The sequence below is a fragment of the Sorghum bicolor genome, chromosome 5 (assembly GCF_000003195.3).
Source record: "Sorghum bicolor cultivar BTx623 chromosome 5, Sorghum_bicolor_NCBIv3, whole genome shotgun sequence".
Lineage (NCBI taxonomy): Eukaryota > Viridiplantae > Streptophyta > Magnoliopsida > Poales > Poaceae > Sorghum > Sorghum bicolor.
In genome coordinates, this window is record NC_012874.2 from 5342947 (window position 1) to 5360894 (window position 17948).

Consider the following 17948-nt stretch of genomic DNA (forward strand, 5'->3'; position numbering starts at 1 on the left):
AAAATGAGCTGCATCTAAAAATTGATTTCTAAAGATAGGTACTGTTTCTAGGCATTATTTACTACCACCTCTAAAATTCAATTTGTAGCTACCTCTAAAATTGGAGTTACATAGTAAATTTGAATTTTTAAACTTTCTCGGATCCAGAAACGGCCAAAAACAAAGTTGTAGATCTCAAGAAGTTACACAACTTTGTAGTTCCCAACTTTTTCATTTGAAATCATCTGTGAATGAATAATGGTTGAATTTTTCACAATTAAAAATTTGATTTTTTTCAACAACCACAGATGGAGAAACCACCAAAATAAAAGTCGAATAATTCTGCTGGACTGACCAACACTTACCGGCGTGCCATGGCCATGTTTGGTTCCTTCACATAGCACTTTGTAACACTGTAGACCCCTGTAGCAGCAAAAAAAGGGTTCCAGCTCCAGCACAAATGAACCGGAAATAAGAAGGAGCAGCCGGAGCCACGTTTCCGGTGCTCCGCTGGCTCCTCCACAGGACATTTACAGTCACGGAGCCGGAGCCTAGGCGAGCTGCGCCAAACACGCTCATAGTCTTGTCCCAGCACCCAGCATGGTGACAAAATAATACTCTTGCATTGCCACCCTAAGTAATGTTCATTTATTTGATAAAGCAAACCCGATGTCCATATTACTGTGGCATGGTATCTGCATCCGATGCAGTCGCACGCGAAAGCTTCCAGCCACATCTAGACATCTCTGAGGCAGGTGCAGGTTAGTGCAGAGCACCATGCCATGTACACTGTGCTACATCTAGACATCCAGATGGGTGATTAAATTATTTTTAACATAATTCAACTTGCTTTTGTGTTAACTTGGTTTGGTACCTTTTTTAGACAAAGGATAGATAGTCTATCCGGCTTCATTCACCCAAACTGGATGAACTCAGGTCAAATTATTACAAAGTCTTACAAAGTGTTACGGCGAAAGCCAAAGACTAACACGACCGAGATCATAAGTAAACAAAGAAAGACCCAATAACTGCAAAAAGTCCGACACACGAAGACCAATGTAAAGCAATCCTAAAAACAGATAACCACCCAAAGGATGAGAACATCTGGAGACACAAAGTTTCAAGAGCCCGACAAGCGTCGACTAACTGTTGCTGATGGTATTCAAGATGCTATAACATGGCCCATTCACGGAGCTAGAATGTCCCTCTGAATAGCACCAGCAAAAAGGATTTTGGTCTACATTTATCAAAAACAATTTCATTTCTTGATATCCACAGCGACCAACATAAATACGGCGGCGACGGTCAATAAGTTTAGATTGTGATTAGATCCCCCTCCTTTTGACCAATGATTAAAAAGTTCATTAGCATCCATGGGTTGCCCAAAACCATGTGTACTGCTGTGTACAGAAATTTAGCATAGGCACAATTAAAAAAACAAATGCTAGATTGATTCTGAAGTATTACACCAATTTCTTTTTGCTAAGTTGTCCTTTGTTAAAAAACCCCCTTTTTTAAGTACCGCATAAAGACTTTTATTTACATAGATAACTTGGCACACCAAATTTCCTGTCAGACCTGCACACCACTATTGACTAAATACGCATACATTGATCGAACTGTAAATAAACCTCGAGTTTAGAGACCAAACAAAGACGTCATTTTCAACTTGTAGCTGCAAAGTTGCTACTGATGCAACGATCCTATTCCAATCCCTAAAGTTATTTCTCACTAATGTTCTCCGAAAAGAAACATTAAGTGGAATAGACGACAACACATTTGACACAGTGTCGTGTTTCCTCTGTGCACTATGTTGAACAACCTTTGGAATTTAGTTCAGAGAGAACAGCTCCCAATCCAAATATCTTCCTAGAAACTCGTTTATTTTCTATTTCTTACATTAAATATTCCAAGTTGCATGACCTGATTTTTAACATTTAGAAGGCCTTTCCAGAAATGTGAACCCGTTGCCTTCTTTTGAACTTCTCCAATTGTTTTATTTTTTAAATATTTGTTTCTAATCAGTTGTTGCCATAAGCCATCTTCGTTACACAATTTGATCCACCATTTGCTAAGCAGGCATCTATCTCTAGAATTAGTAACGCCTAAACCGCCTTGTTCTTTTGGCTCGCACACCACAGTCCACTTTACTAAGCGGTATTTTCTCTTCTAACATCCCCTTAGGTACCTCAAAAAAGGACACCATAAACATCGGTAAGCTTGGGAGCACCGAATTAATTAGAACTAAACGGCCTCCTACTGAGAGTAATTTTCCTTTCGAACCGCTCAGTTTCTTTTCAAACCTATCTTCTACAGCTTGCCACTCTTTATTACCTAACTTTTTTGTATGCATTAGGATTCCCAAGTATCTAAAGGGGTATGTACCTATCTTGCAACCAAACAGTTGTGCATATTCTTGATTGTATTGTTTAGCCTCCCCAAAGAAAAATAATTCACTCTTGTGGAAATTAATTTTAAGGCCAGACAATTGTTCAAAGACACAAAGAATGAGTTTTATATTTGTAGCCTTTTGAAAGCCGTGGTCCATAAAAATAACGGTATAGGCTCCAAAGTGGAATTGGTACCAAACAAGGATAATTAGTCTACACCTGTGATTGCAAGGAACTTGAATAGCCATTGCCAGCTCCAGCATTGTAACTGACAATAAACCCATTTACCTTTGTTAATTAGCCTCCCAGCACCATGCCATATCTCTACTGCCAAGTTGCATTGATTTTTTTATCCTCCCTCAGTGAGTGTTTGCTTGCCATCTCGTGCGACAAGGAAGCGACATGGGGTGGCTCCATGCTTCTTCGCGCATTGAGGTAGCGTGAACGAGAGAGGGTTGCATTTACCAAGCACATTGTGGTGCCACACCAAGGACTGGTGGTAATCCTCCGATGTAAGATGGTGGAGGCTGCCGCTGCCAAGGGAGTGTAGCAGTGTGTGCTCCAATGCATCAACCTTGACCCTGCGGCTAGGGGTGAAGTGACATGTATAGGGCTCCGGCAGAGCTGCCGAGGCTGCTGGCGAAGCTATGGTTGACGCATAAATCACAAGCTGTGTGATGGAATCGGAGGAACGAACAAGGATGAACCACGGACAACAGTGAGAAGATTGTCATTTCGTCCTAGGGACAAAACGGGAACTTCATGCCAACTTTTTTTTTAAAAAAAACAATTTGTTAAATGAGAACCAAAACACAGAAGTGGCATTTCAGCAGATGACAGTGTTTCATAAAGGTAGTGTGCCAAATCCACCACTTTGATAGTATTTGAGCGAAGCCGACTTCTTATGAGGACAAATATATTCAACTTTCTTGTTATTAGGCTATTAATGACACACATGAGATGTTTGGAGAGACCTTTTTTTTTTACTTTTTTTGTAATGAGAGGACTAAATGAAATCTCAGACATTGATTTTTTGTATATGAAAATATATAGCGGAACAGCTGGGAGTTTGGTTTGTTTTTCGTTGTAGTGTCATCGAAACACAGCTGTGCTCGTTTCAAAAAGAAACCCAGCTGTGCTAGATAGCACATCATCTTGTATCTCCACAGGTAGTTCTCATTTAGTGCCCTCCATAGTATAGTTTCCGGTAGCCACTGCACAGTATAGTTTTTTTTCACAACATTTGCTAACTAGTGACTCTCGACTGAATTTTCTGTCAGCAGCGGCCATTTCTTAAGAGTGGTCGAGGAAAACAAGCGGGATGGATTCATATGTTGCCTATGTGCCTTGTGTCAGAATTTGAAGAAATATTTTAGTTCTAGAAATATTCACTCACATTTGTTGAAGTCGGGTTTCATGCCAAACTATATTTATTGGACCAAGCATGGAGAAACCGAGATAATGATGGAAGAAGGTGAAGAAGAACAGTTGGAGTCTAACGACATTATTGTTCAATACAGTGACTTCGGTGATACAGCAATGGGAGAAGCTGAAGATGAGGCAGGTGCAGAAGGCACACCTGCTGAAGATGATGCTCTTGGTGATGTCATTCGTGATGCACACAAAGATTGTGAAAGTGAAAAAGAGAAGGCAAAGTTTAACCACATGTTAGAAGATCACAAGAAATTACTATACCCATCCGCCCACGACGGGCAAAAAAAATAGATACAACACTGGAGTTGTTAAAATAGAAGGCACAGAATGGTGTATCCGATAAGGCATTTGGGCAATTACTGAAGATCCAAAAAAAGATGCTTCCGAAGCCTAATGAATTGCCCACTACTACGTACGAAGCAAAACAGGTCATCTGTCCTTTGGGATTTGAAATTCAGAAGATACATGCATGTCCTAACGACTGCATCCTATACCGTGGCAAGGACTATGAGAATTTAGATGAATGCCCCATATGTAAAGCATCACGGTATAAGATCAGGCGAGAAGACCCTGGCGATGTTGAGGGGGAAGAACGTCTTAGAAAGAAAATCTCTGCAAAGGTTACATGGTATGCTCCTATAATACCACGTCTGAAGCGTCTTTTTAGAAACAAGGACCATGCAAAATTGTTGCGGTGGCATAAAGAAGACCGTAAGGTAGACAATATGTTGAGACACCCTGCTTATGGATCCCAGTGGAGAGCAATAGACAGAGAATTTCCAGAGTTTGCAAAAGACGAAAGAAACTTAAGGTTTGCTTTAAGTACACACGGTATGAATCCTTTTGGTGAGCAGAGCAGTAGTCATAGCACTTGGCCTGTTACACTATGTATCTACAACCTTCCTCCATGGTTATGCACGAAGCGAAAGTTCATTATAATGCCAGTACTCATCCAAGGCCTGAGGCAACCGGGTAATGACATTGATGTCTATCTAAGGCCATTAAATGAAGAACTCCTACTTTTATAGAGCGAAACAGGTGTTCGTATGTGGGATGGGTACAAACAGAAACACTTTCGACCTGCGAGAACTGTTGTTTGTGACAATCAATGATTGGCCTGCACTAAGTAATATTTCAGAGCGGACAAACAAGGGATATAATGCATGCACACACTGGTTTGATGACCTTGATAGTATATATTTGAAAAAATGCAGAAAGGTCGTATACCTTGAGTATCGTCAATTTCTTTCTATGAATCACCCAGTTAGAAAGAAAGGCAAGTATTTTAAAGATAAGGCAGACCACCGATGCAAGCCTCGCACAGTATAGTTTTTTTCACAACATTTGCTAACCAGTGACTCTCCACTGAATTTTCTGTCAACAGCGCTGTCCACATGAATCTGAATCTGATCGATCTACATTGCACCTTGCCACTACACTGCTCGAGAAAGTAGAATAGTTAGGCTGGACTGTCCTAACCGCATGTCATGTCCTCGTGTCGGAGCAGTGACAATATAATACACATGGCACCCTAATGTTAATTTGTTAAAGCAACCCGATGTGCTCAATGGCTAGGTTTCTGCTCCCGATGCAGTCACACGTGAAGCTTGCAGCAACTCGAGGCAGGTGCACATGTCAGTGTATATATATAGGGCACCATGGTATCTACCAACTGGTGCATCCAGACATGCACATTGCGATCAAACTGTTAACTTCCAACTTGCAATACTAACACATAAACCTTGGCGCGGTGAACCCATGGGTAAAGACAATGGGGTTCACAAGTCACATGGAAGGAAGTGAGTCGTTGTTTCCTAGCTACTGAGGCTCCAAAGGAATCTGTACCCATACACAACACAATACGAGGATCCATCTCCACTTGTGATTGAAAGGATGAGATGAATTGCCACTGCCATCCCCAGCGTTCTATTGTAACGTACTAAATATTTGATTCTGATCTTGGCTAATACCGAGATAATGACGAGATTAATTAACCACGAGAATAATTAAGGGTTAAGTAAGAGGTCCACCCGTTATGTATATCCAACGTGATAAGATCTGCCGCGATCAGTGGCAGCCCTTAGATTTTATCTAGGGTTCGCCCCCTGGCCCACAACACGCTATATAAGCAGAGACACCCCTGGTGTCTCCCTACGTCATTCATTGCCACAAAACCGATCAAATCAGGCGCTGGACGGTTTAGGAAGGTCTCAATCCTGTCTAGGCCAGTGCTGGTGGCGTCCCGAAGGCCTCCGCGATCCGGCACACGTGGATCAACATTTGCAGAGGGTTCCCCAACTTTAAGCTGGTGAATCAAATCCATCTACAACACCACCATCTACTGCATCACCACCGAAGGCTCAACTGCCAACGCTGGTCTAGCACTGATCTTAGTATTTCCGTATTAATTAATTAGTGGTCCTGTAATGATTTAAGATTAAGATCCTATGTAAAGTTATTCATGATTTATGATATGGTTAGATCTATCACTAAAAACCCGGTCTTCCTTTTTTCATTAATTACAATTACAGGTACAAGAGGCATGCACGAGCTGGCCACTGCCAAGTTGCATTATTGGTTTGTTTATCCTACTACGTACCTTTCTGAGCGAGTCTTTGCTGGTCATCTCGTGCGACGAGAAAGCATCTTGCGGTACCCCCACGCTACTGCAAATGCATTGGTCGCCGTTGCACATACCGTGGTGGCTCAGAGCTACTCTAGCATGCATCCAAGGGTCCGCTGTTGATCTAATAAACTATTGGACGCCATCCGCAAATCCATGGAAGCTGTCACGCACTTTCCTGCCCACCTTGCAGTGTTATTACCACACGACCTACTACAACTCCAGTCCTGTATCATCAACATTTCCTTCCTAGCTCAAGCAGCAAACACAAGCCACCGGCCAGCTACCGCGATTCTTGCTGGTAATTAAGAACCTCACATCGGAACCTAAATCCATCTCACTGCTCCTCGTTTCTTCACTCACTGGCGAGCCACAATCCAGCAGTAGTATGTGGTGGATCAGGTCGACGATGTCCATGCCGATACCTGTCTAACCACATTAACCAATAGATCCTATTCCACCACCAAGAAAAACAACACCGGCAGCATCTCACAGCTTCCGTCCTTTGCTCGGATCGTCAGCCTCATCAGGTTCTTTTCCTTAGTTAACCATTATGTTTCGGCAGCTGCTAGATCTGCGGATATAGTGCCCACTGTCATGTAGTTGTTACGATTCAGCAGCTCTTATAGGTGTAGCTGGATCTGTGCATACAGTTGTCACCGCCATGTAGTTGTATACTTGTATCAATGAAGGAGTAGTAATGCCATGATGGATGCATGTACAGATGGCAGATGATTGAATCTTTGTTGTATAAAATTGAAATGCAGTGTTGAAATTAACATCTGTTCTAATTTCGTTTTACAGCAAAAGCGGAAGTTGTCAATCATGGCCGGTGTCCTAGATGCTTTGGCGTCCTACATCCAAAACATGCTCCTGCAGATGGCGGCAGAAGAGGTGCATATGTTACTTGGGGTGTCCGGTGAGATTGATAACATGGACATCAAGCTTCGGGATCTGAAGAACATCCTTGCTGATGCTGATAGGAGGAACATCACTGACCAAAGTGTCCAAGCATGGGGGATAGAGCTGAGGAATGCTATGTATGATGCCACTGATATCCTCGACCTTTGCAAGCTCAAGGCTATGGAGCAAGGCCAAAGGCATGATGCCGGATGCTTCAACCCGTTGCTCTTCTGCATACGGAATCCCCTACATGCCCACGACATTGGAAGCCGCATCAAGAACCTTAACAAGAAGCTAGACGACATCAAGGCACGTGGTGCATCATTCAACTTCCTGAACCTTAATACTTATGAGGATCGTGGAAGAAACATGGTAACATATGGTTCTAGTACCCGCGAGACATCGGGGGGCCTTGTTGAGTCTGGTTTGGTTGGTGAGAAGATTGAAGAGGACACAATAAATCTAGTGGAACTGCTAACAAAGAAGTATCCTACCGACGACAACAAATCCAACAAAATAATGATTTTCTCTATTGTGGGAGCTGGTGGGATTGGTAAAACCACCCTTGCTCAAAAGATCTTCAACAATGAAGTCATAAAGGATGAGTTCAAAAAGAAAATATGGTTGAGTGTCAACCAAGGCTTTGATGATATTGAAATGTTAAGGAGGGTTATTATCGAAGCTGGTGGAAACCACCATGATTGTGGAAATGCAAAGGTGTCACTAGAACACACTCTAATAGAAGCTTTGAAGGGACAAAAAACCTTATTAATAATGGATGATGTCTGGGACAGCCGTATATGGGAAGGCGTGCTTAGAACTCCCTTTGTCAATGCCATGCTAGCTGAAGGTAGCCGTGTGCTGGTCACCACAAGGCATGACACAGTGGCACGTCAGATGAAGGCAGAGGAGCCCTACCATCGTATTGACAGACTTGGGCTTGAAGATGCATGGATGCTGCTCAAGAAGCAGGTACAAGTTAATCCATACATTTATTACTTTTCATTAATCATGCATTATGTTTTCTAGCTGCATCACTTTAGTTTTGCTTCTATCTTAGTAGTGGGAATTAGATTCCCCTGTCTTGGCAGCAACTTCTATTTTTCTTCTTTGTTTCAACCATGTAGTTCTATGGTGGTGACCTTCGAAATATAAGATAAAGAACCAAAATGACATACTTCCTTGCGTTAGCATTGTAATATCTTGCATATGCAGTCATGTAGACTCCACATAGTGCAGGTATTCACATTTTTTTTGTTAAAGCAATTCAAATTTGGACATTGTATTACACCCCTCCTTTTTTAAAAAAGAACTTGAGATCTGTAGGTTCGATTGGATCTGTAATTGGCTGTAATGTAGGCAATATGAAATGGCGAATTAGTAATTAATTTAAATTCACAAACTAAGGAAACCATAATAAGTATGTTTATTACTATTCTTTTTAGAGTAAAATAAAAAAAAGGTCTTTGAAGTTATTCTGTATGATGTTGTCTGATCCCCAAACTCTCAAAATGCTTGCATTGTGAGGTTAGAGAAATTGTCCTTGTATGGAATGTAAGTCCCAAGCCCTTATAATGCTACTTTCATCCACAGGACTTGTCACGTGCTGTCATCCAGTTCTAAATGAGCCCTAACACACTATACACCCATATGTGGCATGTCACAATTGATCCATTTGTGGTTCAGTATTGATGAGTAGTCTAACGCGAGGTTATGTATATCACACATATTGGGCTGCTGCACTATATCCGAGTGAAGAGAGTGGGAGAGGGGGATATCGAGATGGTGGTCCAAAGGTCAACATATATGTGTGGTGCCCATAGATAGAATCCAATAGTATAGATATTATGAGACATATAGGTAGCATTTGGTTGGGAGATAAGGTCGGATGGAAGAATGATCTTGTCTCTGGTTTGAGGGATGCAGTGACCCTATTTTCTTTTTGGTTGGAAAGCGATGGGAACAATTTGTTTTCTATTTGGTCTTAGATATAATAAGTCAAATCATGTGGGGCCCATTTGGCAGTTTTAATTCTCTTTTTCTTCCTCCTCTCCTTACCTCGTTCCTGAACTGTAGCCACCCAAAGGACTCGCAAGTGCGACGCCCTCTGCCTCCTCCTGTTGAGTCGGCCATGGATTATGCCACTAGCTTCATGTGTAGCCACCCAAAGGACTCGCACACGGTGGCTGCTCAAAGGTTGCACGACGGCGGCCTCTGAGCTCACATGTGGAGGCTCCTTGTATCTCGGCACAGTGGTGGCCCCCCAAGGTCACGCAAGACGGCAATCTCCCGAGCTCGCGCGATGGTGGCCCCCTGTGCTCCTCGTCTTCATTGACCTCCCCTATGTGCACCTCCTCTTATCTTCTTCCTCACCAGCGAGCGGGCTTGTCCCACCTTAGGCGACCCCCTGTTCGTCAAATTTCTGCACAAGCACGCATGTGAGCAACTGTCGTGGTCGTGTAGCCACCATGCTTGCGCAGACAAATAGAATTGGGGTACTTAAATAGTTTAAGGATCTAAATGTACAGTTTTATATTTAGTGATCTGATAGAAGATGCAGTAGTTTAGAGACTATGGGTGTAACTTGATCTATGACAATGGTTGGAATCGCTTCCAATCGCCTCCCATCGCCTCCGCTAAAAACTTTTTTGTTGATTTAATTTGTGGAAGGGTAATAACATCATTGTACAAGGTTCTCTCAAACCCCAACCCCTATTATCGGCAGCTACGGCTCCCTGTAACACGCATTGATGGACGCAGACGGGTGGAACTCAAAGAAGATTAAAAAAAACTTAAGAAGAAGATTTTTATCTAACTAGCTATAGTACTTGAATCATATATCCTATCTATGTTACTCAAAATATTACTTCAAACTAAGAAAGACAATACAGCTTAGAATATTAATTATTTTATAACAAATTTTGAAACTAAACCAACCGCATTTCTTGGGAGTAGACTATACAGCTTTCAACCGTTTATTTGTATTGGAATGCACGAGGATATTACATGCTGAGTTATTAGTGTAGTGTACTGGCACAGTAGCGTATATATGGATGTGTGTCACTTGTAAAGGAAACAATTATTTCTAATATTTTTGCGTGGCCATACGTACGTTAGTGCGCACCTTGTAATGAGCATTCTTCCTTAATGTTGAGTTTTGTTTGCACGAGCACTGTAGCTTTATTACACAGAATTTCTATCGACTAGTGCATCAACCCATGTTCTGGCATGGGCTTGAATTTTATGAGATATAAGTATTAAGTATTGTTCTGCTCATTTCAAATTATAAACCATTTTGGCTATTAAAGATATATTATTTTTTATTCTACCTGATCAGTATATCTAAGTGTATAAAAGGAACTATATACTTTCGAAACATGTTATAACTTGAAATGCGCGGAGTAGATCTGAATAATAATGAAATACTCATAAATTATATGTTTTTCTCTTTGTCTAATCTTTAACATAATAGACATGATAGATACTCTATAGTCTATATCTAGTTATCATAAACTTATTAGTTACTATTTTTTCAACAAACTAATCTATGTATTTTTATCTATATTACATTAAATATGCAATTACTTTGAAACCTTACCATTAATCACGGTGGCTCTTGTTTTGTTATGTATCAAATTTTTTATTTTCAAATTTTATTCTTATTGACTGCGACAGATTTATTTTTTCTCTCCTTAAGTTAAGTTGAACCCCTTATATATGCTTATTGTATCTTTCATTAACTATTCTTTTTGTATTTTTGAAATAAGAATTTTAGGACATAGTTTACATTCTTAGGAACACAATAGCATAAGACATCATTTGAAACATGCACCATATTGCTTAAGATAAGCCACAGAGCTTGAAGTGAGATCACAAACAGGATATAGTGCTAACCTCAAGAGAATTTTAATACCTAAATCTTATAATGATTGACTGATTGACTTTTTACTCTAAACTATTCTTAAAAGGTTAGGAAAATATAGCCACTAGTGGTCTACCACACTTCTCGAGATGATTGAGTTTTCCTATCAAGGAATTATGTTTACAAATATGGTTATAGTAGACATGTCAAACATTTTAGTTAAAGTACGTAAATATATCTAAAGTAACAATCTATATCAATTATATGTTATGGTTACTAATATGGCTTGAAATTTTTTTATATTGATAAGGAAATAACTTTTTTTGTGATTAAACATAACATATTTATTCTATTGCTCATGCATGATGGCATTACGTGTATATTTACTTTAATCAAATCTTACTATACGTATTTTATGAGAATTTCTAGGATCTATCTTTTGTTTTCCTGTCAAGTCTTGTGACGATTAACATGCAAGCTATAGAAGAAACGTCTTGTTAGAATTTATAGTATTTATCTTTTTTTTTTCTAGTGTGATTTGTATTTAGTTGAAAACTAAACTTAAGATATATGAACTCTTGATACAACTCTTTTTTGACATTGCAAATCTACATTTATCTTTTAACTTTTAATTAAATTGTTGCAATTTCTTCAAATGTTAATTAGAAATTCTGGTATTCTTTATATTTTATTCAAAAAACATTTTTTATTATAACGAGTATAGGTTTCCACATATGCTAAAATTTGGCTTGCATTGTGACACTAAACATGTTCAATTTATTATGTCATACGATTATATGTGTTGTATTATTTATATATCATAGAGTGAATATTGATATGACATAATGTTTCAGTAAAAACATATATACTTGTTTAAAATGATAATTATTGAATTTATTATCACGAAGTATAGATATAAAGTGTTATTGCAACATCGTTTGCTATGTGAACATTTTCCATGTTTCATAACTTTTAAAATAAATGTTATCCAAATTTATACATGTTTATTTGATATACATGGTGCAACATTGCATTTAGTTATTTTATTTCACGATTATTGAATTATGAAACTTAGAAATATATACATGTACCATACTTTTTGTTAATATTGATATTTTTAATATTATATATTACTATTTACACGTCAATTTTAGATATGTTTTGTTTATCTTCAATTATGGCTAAGGTACATACAAATATAAAGTTAATGCCTTGCATTATATTTCACAAAGACATAAATGGATAGGTTCAACACGAACATATAATATTAATTTGCATTATTTTTCATAATGATAAAGGTGGAGAATTTATAATTAGGAGGCATTTTAAATTATGTTCCATAAGCGTATATTGGGTAGTTTAGGTACAAAGTTAGAATATTATTTTGTATTATCTTTCACAATGACAAAAGCAAGGTAATTTAGACACAATTTTAGGGGTTTATTTAAATTATGTTTCATAATCGCCAAGGTGGGTAATTTGGATGAAAAATCAGGGAGTGATTTTGAATTATTTTTTATGATGACATACATGGGTAATTTATATACAAATATAGAGGGTTATTTTGAATTATCTTTTGTAATGTCACAATTGGGTAAATTAAATGCAAAATTAGGGGTTACTTTATTGTATTTTCATAATGGCAGTAGTGGGTAATGTTTTATAAACTATAATAGATGCAATGGCTATTATCACTGACGATATTAGAGTTTATCAAATGAAAGGCTAGTTGTTTTTGATTATTGTCATAATTTGGAGGATTTTGTTGTGTCTCTGTTGGGGTCTCTAATTAGAATTTATAGGATTTATCTTTTTTTCTAGTGTCTGGTGAGAATTAACGTGGTATCTCTGTTGGGGCTTGTAATAATAAGATTGGTCACAGCAGGCAGTGAATCATTCAGGCGGGTTCAGAGTTTATTAGCTGAGAATATGTCGTGCAGAATAATAGTGCTGATTTTGCTTCAGATTAGGAATCTCCGTACTTCTATAGGTCATAGGAGCAACGAAGGGGAAATTCGTCATGAACATAGCTATACTTTCTTACTTTTGTATCCCAAGAAACACTCGTGCTTTTTTCTTTCCTTTTACTTAGGCCTTATTTAGTTCACTTCAAAAACCATAAAATTTTCAAGATTTCCCATCACATCGAATATTGCGGGACGTGCATAGAGCATTAAATATAAATGGAAACAAAAACTAATTGTACAGTTTGCCTTTAAATTGCGAGACGAATCTTTTAATCTTAGTTACTCCATGATTGGACAATGTTTGTCAAATAAAAACGAAATTGCTACAGTATCAAAATCTAAAAACTTTTTGAATCTAAACAATGCCTTAGTTGCATATGCATAAAGTATAATATAAAAAAGGATGATAAAAAATTGTGTGCTAGAGGTCGCATACGTTTCTTCTTGATGTGCTTTGCATTTGTAGCATATCACAACACTGCACGGTAAATTATTTTTTGTCTAATTGGCCTGAAATTCTTGCAGGCTGTCAGAGATGTGAATGATGAGCCGCAGGTTGAAAATTTAAAGGATATTGGCTTGATACTTGTAAAAAAATGTGATGGTTTACCTCTTGGGATCAAAGTAATGGGAGGTCTCCTGAGTCGGAAAAGGATAACACGAACCGACTGGCAAAAGGTCTTAGATGATTCTCTATGGTCAGTATCACAAATGCCTCAAGAGCTAAATTATGCAGTATATCTTAGCTATGAAGATCTAGACCCTTGTTTGAAGCCTTGCTTTTTGCACTACTCCCTCCTTCCAAGGGGCAGATTGTTTTATGATTATGACATTGTTGCCATGTGGATTAGTGAAGGATTTGTTCATGGAATTTCACGTGACTTAGAAGACATAGGAAGGGAATACTATGACGAGTTAATACAGCGGAACCTTATTGAGCCAGATATGAAGTTTATTGATCAAAGTGTTTGCAACATGCATGATGTTGTCCGGTCCTTTGCTCAGAACATGTTCCGAGACGAAGCACTCATAACTCACAATAGTAGAATTGGGATTGACAAGCTTAAAGCACAAAAGTTTATTCGGTTATCTCTCGAAAGCAAACAATCGGAACAACCTGATTTGGAGTGGTGTTCTCTACAAACACAAATGTCACTGAGAACAATGATTTTATTTGGTAATATAAAGATTCAACCAGGTGATTCATTTCATTCTTTTTCAAGTCTCCGAACACTACACTTGGACAGTGTAAATATTGTTGCAACACCCAAATCTTTGTATCAGCTGAAACATCTGAGGTATCTGTCAATAGGAAATAGTAATATATCTAAGTTATCAGAAGACATTGGCAAGTTGAAATTCTTGCAGTACATTAGCCTTTCCGATTGTCAGAGTTTGACCAAGCTTCCCAGTAGCATCGGGGTGCTACAAGACTTGAGATTTCTCAGTCTTCTCAGAACAAATATAAGTGTTGTACCAAGGGAGTTTTGTGGTCTAACTTCTTTGAGGAAATTATACGGATTTCCAGCCCACATGGACTGTGATCACTGTAGTTTGGAGGAACTAGGGTCTCTCTCCCAGCTAACTGAACTTGATATCAGTTTCTTGGAGAATGTAGCTTCTTCCTCATCTGCTATAGAGGCCAAACTTGGTGGAAAGAAGCGCCTAAGGTATCTCTCACTTCATTGCACCAGTAGACTTGGAGATGATGGCCTATTGGTAAAAAAGGAAGAAGGGATCTCTGAGAAAGCGAAGAGACAAATCGAGGAGGTCTTTGATGAGCTCTGCCCTCCGCATGGCTTAGAACACCTTTCAGTCAACGGGTATTTTGGTGAGCGGCTCCCAGGTTGGATGATGCCAGCAGCAGCATATATGCCGCTTAGGAGCTTGAGGACTCTAATGATGGATGACTTGGCCTGCTGCACGGAGCTTCCTAGTGGCATGAGTCAGCTACCCTGCTTGGAGCTTCTGCAGATTGTTCGTGCCCCGGCCATCAAGTGTGTTCGCCTTGAATGCCTACAACCAAACAATCAAGTAGGTGTTGCGTTTCCCAGTCTACAGAAGCTGCGTTTTGTGGGAATGTTCGAATGGGAGGAATGGGTGTGGGAGGAACAAGTGAAAGGCATGCCTATCTTGGAGTTGCTTAAACTGAAAATGTGCAAGTTGAGGCGTGTGCCACCAGGCCTGGCCTTCCACGCAAGGGCTTTGAAGAATTTATATATATATGATGTGAAGCATCTAAGCTCTTTGGAGAACTTTGCTTCTGTGGTCCACCTCGATGTGTTTAGAAACACTCACCTGGAGAGGATCAGTAATCTACCAAAACTGCAGAAGCTTGTCATTCTCATGTGCCCAAAGCTGAAGGTAGTGGATGGCATGCCTGCACTCCAGAGACTCGAACTGGGGGATTATGACATGGAAACAGTCCCTAGGTATCTGCAGGATGTAAACCCAAGACATTTGCTGCTGGATTGTTCCTTATCGCTGCTCACGTGTATAGCAGCAGGAAAATCTGGTCCTGAATGGGATAAGTTTCGCCATATCCAGCAAGTCAAAGCCTATGCAAATGAAGAAGGCTGTCCAAGGAAGTGGTATGTGCTCTACACAAGGAACCCTTACCGCTTCGAGACAAATATCAGCCGCTCTGCTATTGCCCAAGGTAAATTAACACAGCCGCCTTCCAATGTAATTTATTTTTTGGCACTCTGTTTTCCTCGGTTTCCTTCAATCAGTTCAATTCATCTTCTGCAGCTCACGGACGCCGCATATGGCTTGCTTACTCGGAAACATGTCCCATTGAAGATGAGTGGCCCACAGGAGGACACACGTATGTAGAAAAACGTATGCCCCTCTGCGTACGCTTCAGGTAAAAAAGTTGGCTACACGTTGATTGCTTCCCTCTGTTTCAGTAATTGTGCATGCTTACACCTCCTTGACACGTGATTAATTGAACATGGCAAGTTCTTTACCATTTCATTTCGTCCGTGCAACGTATTTTTGCAACATGTGCAGGTGCAACGCCTATCGCCACTTGAATGGCTGGTTTGATGAAGCGTGCCTGCACTGCCATGAAGCCGACAACATCGCTTCCCCATCTGATCAGTGGACCCAAGGAGAAGTGCTTTCAGCCCGTATAAAGACTGTTTGGGCATGAGTGGAGGAAACGTCTTTAGTTTAGTGTGAGTATGTGCATCTTGGCTATTCCTTGATCTGCTTCTGTACCTTGTGTATAAGATCCTCAGCTTGTGTATGTTCATTTTACTGCTTTTTAGGGGCTTGTGTTCGATCTTATACTGTAACATCTAGAATACGTTTATTGCGTTAGAAGTGTAAAGTGGTATAATAATAATAATTGTAATTTTATCCATCACTCAAATGAATGATCAGAGATTTTAGATGCGTAGAGCTCGTCGAATGCTTTCAGTTGCACTACTCATATGTATTGTTTGGAATTTGGATCATGGAGATATAAATTTCAGAAGTTTTAAGAAAGAAAAAATAAACAGGACCTTTTACTGTAGTGTGACGCGTGGTGGCCTTTTATATCCGCTCCAAGGCCTTTAGGTTCCATCCATAGCTTTTCATATTCAGGATAAAAAAAAGAGGAGAGGGGAGAAAAGAGAAAGGAGAAGGGAGAAGGGGAGGATAGGGCCTAGGGTTTTGCCGCCGTCGTAGCCGCCGCCGCCGCTGTCGGTCATCCGTGGTGGTCGTTCTTCCTTCCGTGGAAAATACGGTTTGGTTCTACCTTGTATCTTGGCTGTTCCATTGATCTACCATGTCCCTTTTACTGTCCATGAGGGCTTAGCCATGTTTGGCGTAGATCGGAATAACAAGGCTTTTATGGCGGCAAGGATCGTGGCGAGTTGGATCGGAGATAATGGAAAGGTGAAGAGGCGGAGAAGAAGGAGTAGACGCCAGGAGTTTCGGCGTCGTGCTCGCTGTGGTTCTCTAGGTGAGAAGCCAAATATTAATCCCCTTCATCTGATCAAGTTTTGCGGATTAAATCGCTTATTTGGGATTGGGTTTAGTGGAGAAATTCTTGAAGTCATTTTCGTTCATGTCCTGAAATTCTCGTCAGACTGAGCAGTCACTGTTCATCGTAATGTTAGGGCATTTTAGAGGCTTTAATAATTTTTGAGCCTGTGGACAAAGTTGTAGAGGACTTCAATATCTTTCTTTAGACGCCAAGAACTCTGTCAGAGCAGTTATAATTTGTGAGATATCGAGTTTTCAATCTGACTGTTTTCCAGTGACGAAAATCTGGACAGTTTTGGATCTAAACAGTTTTTGACCCTGTTAATGAAATAATTAGGTCTTTGATTATTAACAAATGTTTTAGGATTTTTGTTAAGCTTTCTATATTGGTAAAGTTTGTAACTTTTGAATAAGTATATCACCAGTTATGAATTTTTGAAGTTTGATGTTCTGTTTTGAAGGTCAGAAATATTCAGTTGTGTTCTATGGTTAATTATACCATCTTGCAGATCTCTGATGCAAAACCTTACAATACAAAAGTTGTATATAACAGAGTTTTACATGATCTGATAAATTATGGTAATTTTTGGATGAGTATTCTGAAGTATATGAAAAAGAGAAGAGTCGGTGCTGCTGTCTTGATCGGTAGCGCAAACGGTAGAGGCTTGAATGTCGGGTTTGGGGCGCATTAGTGCGTATTTGTTCTTACTCTTGCTTGTATGTTGGTGTATGTACTGAGTAGTATTTGTGATCAGGTGGTAGCACTTCGGAACATCGCTAGTGTTTTTGTTCTCCTTCGGTAAAGAGGCAAGTGA

The 17948-nt window shown here is 39.6% G+C and overlaps 1 protein-coding gene across 2 annotated transcripts; it reads left to right on the plus strand.

Moving 5' to 3' along the window:
* Nucleotides 5990–17434, plus strand: LOC8070692 (putative disease resistance protein RGA4). 2 transcript variants are annotated; one of them, XM_021461874.1, is made up of 5 exons: nucleotides 5990–6179; nucleotides 7231–8301; nucleotides 13684–15817; nucleotides 15910–16024; nucleotides 16171–16559. In XM_021461874.1, exons 2-5 carry the CDS (start codon nucleotides 7252–7254, stop codon nucleotides 16310–16312), a joined length of 3441 nt encoding a protein of 1146 aa, XP_021317549.1. In that variant the 5' UTR covers nucleotides 5990–6179; nucleotides 7231–7251; the 3' UTR covers nucleotides 16313–16559. The 2 variants fall into 2 exon arrangements, with proteins under 2 accessions (XP_021317549.1, XP_021317548.1); XM_021461873.1 differs by lacking the exon at nucleotides 5990–6179 and adding an exon at nucleotides 6272–6956 and having other exon boundaries at nucleotides 16171–17434.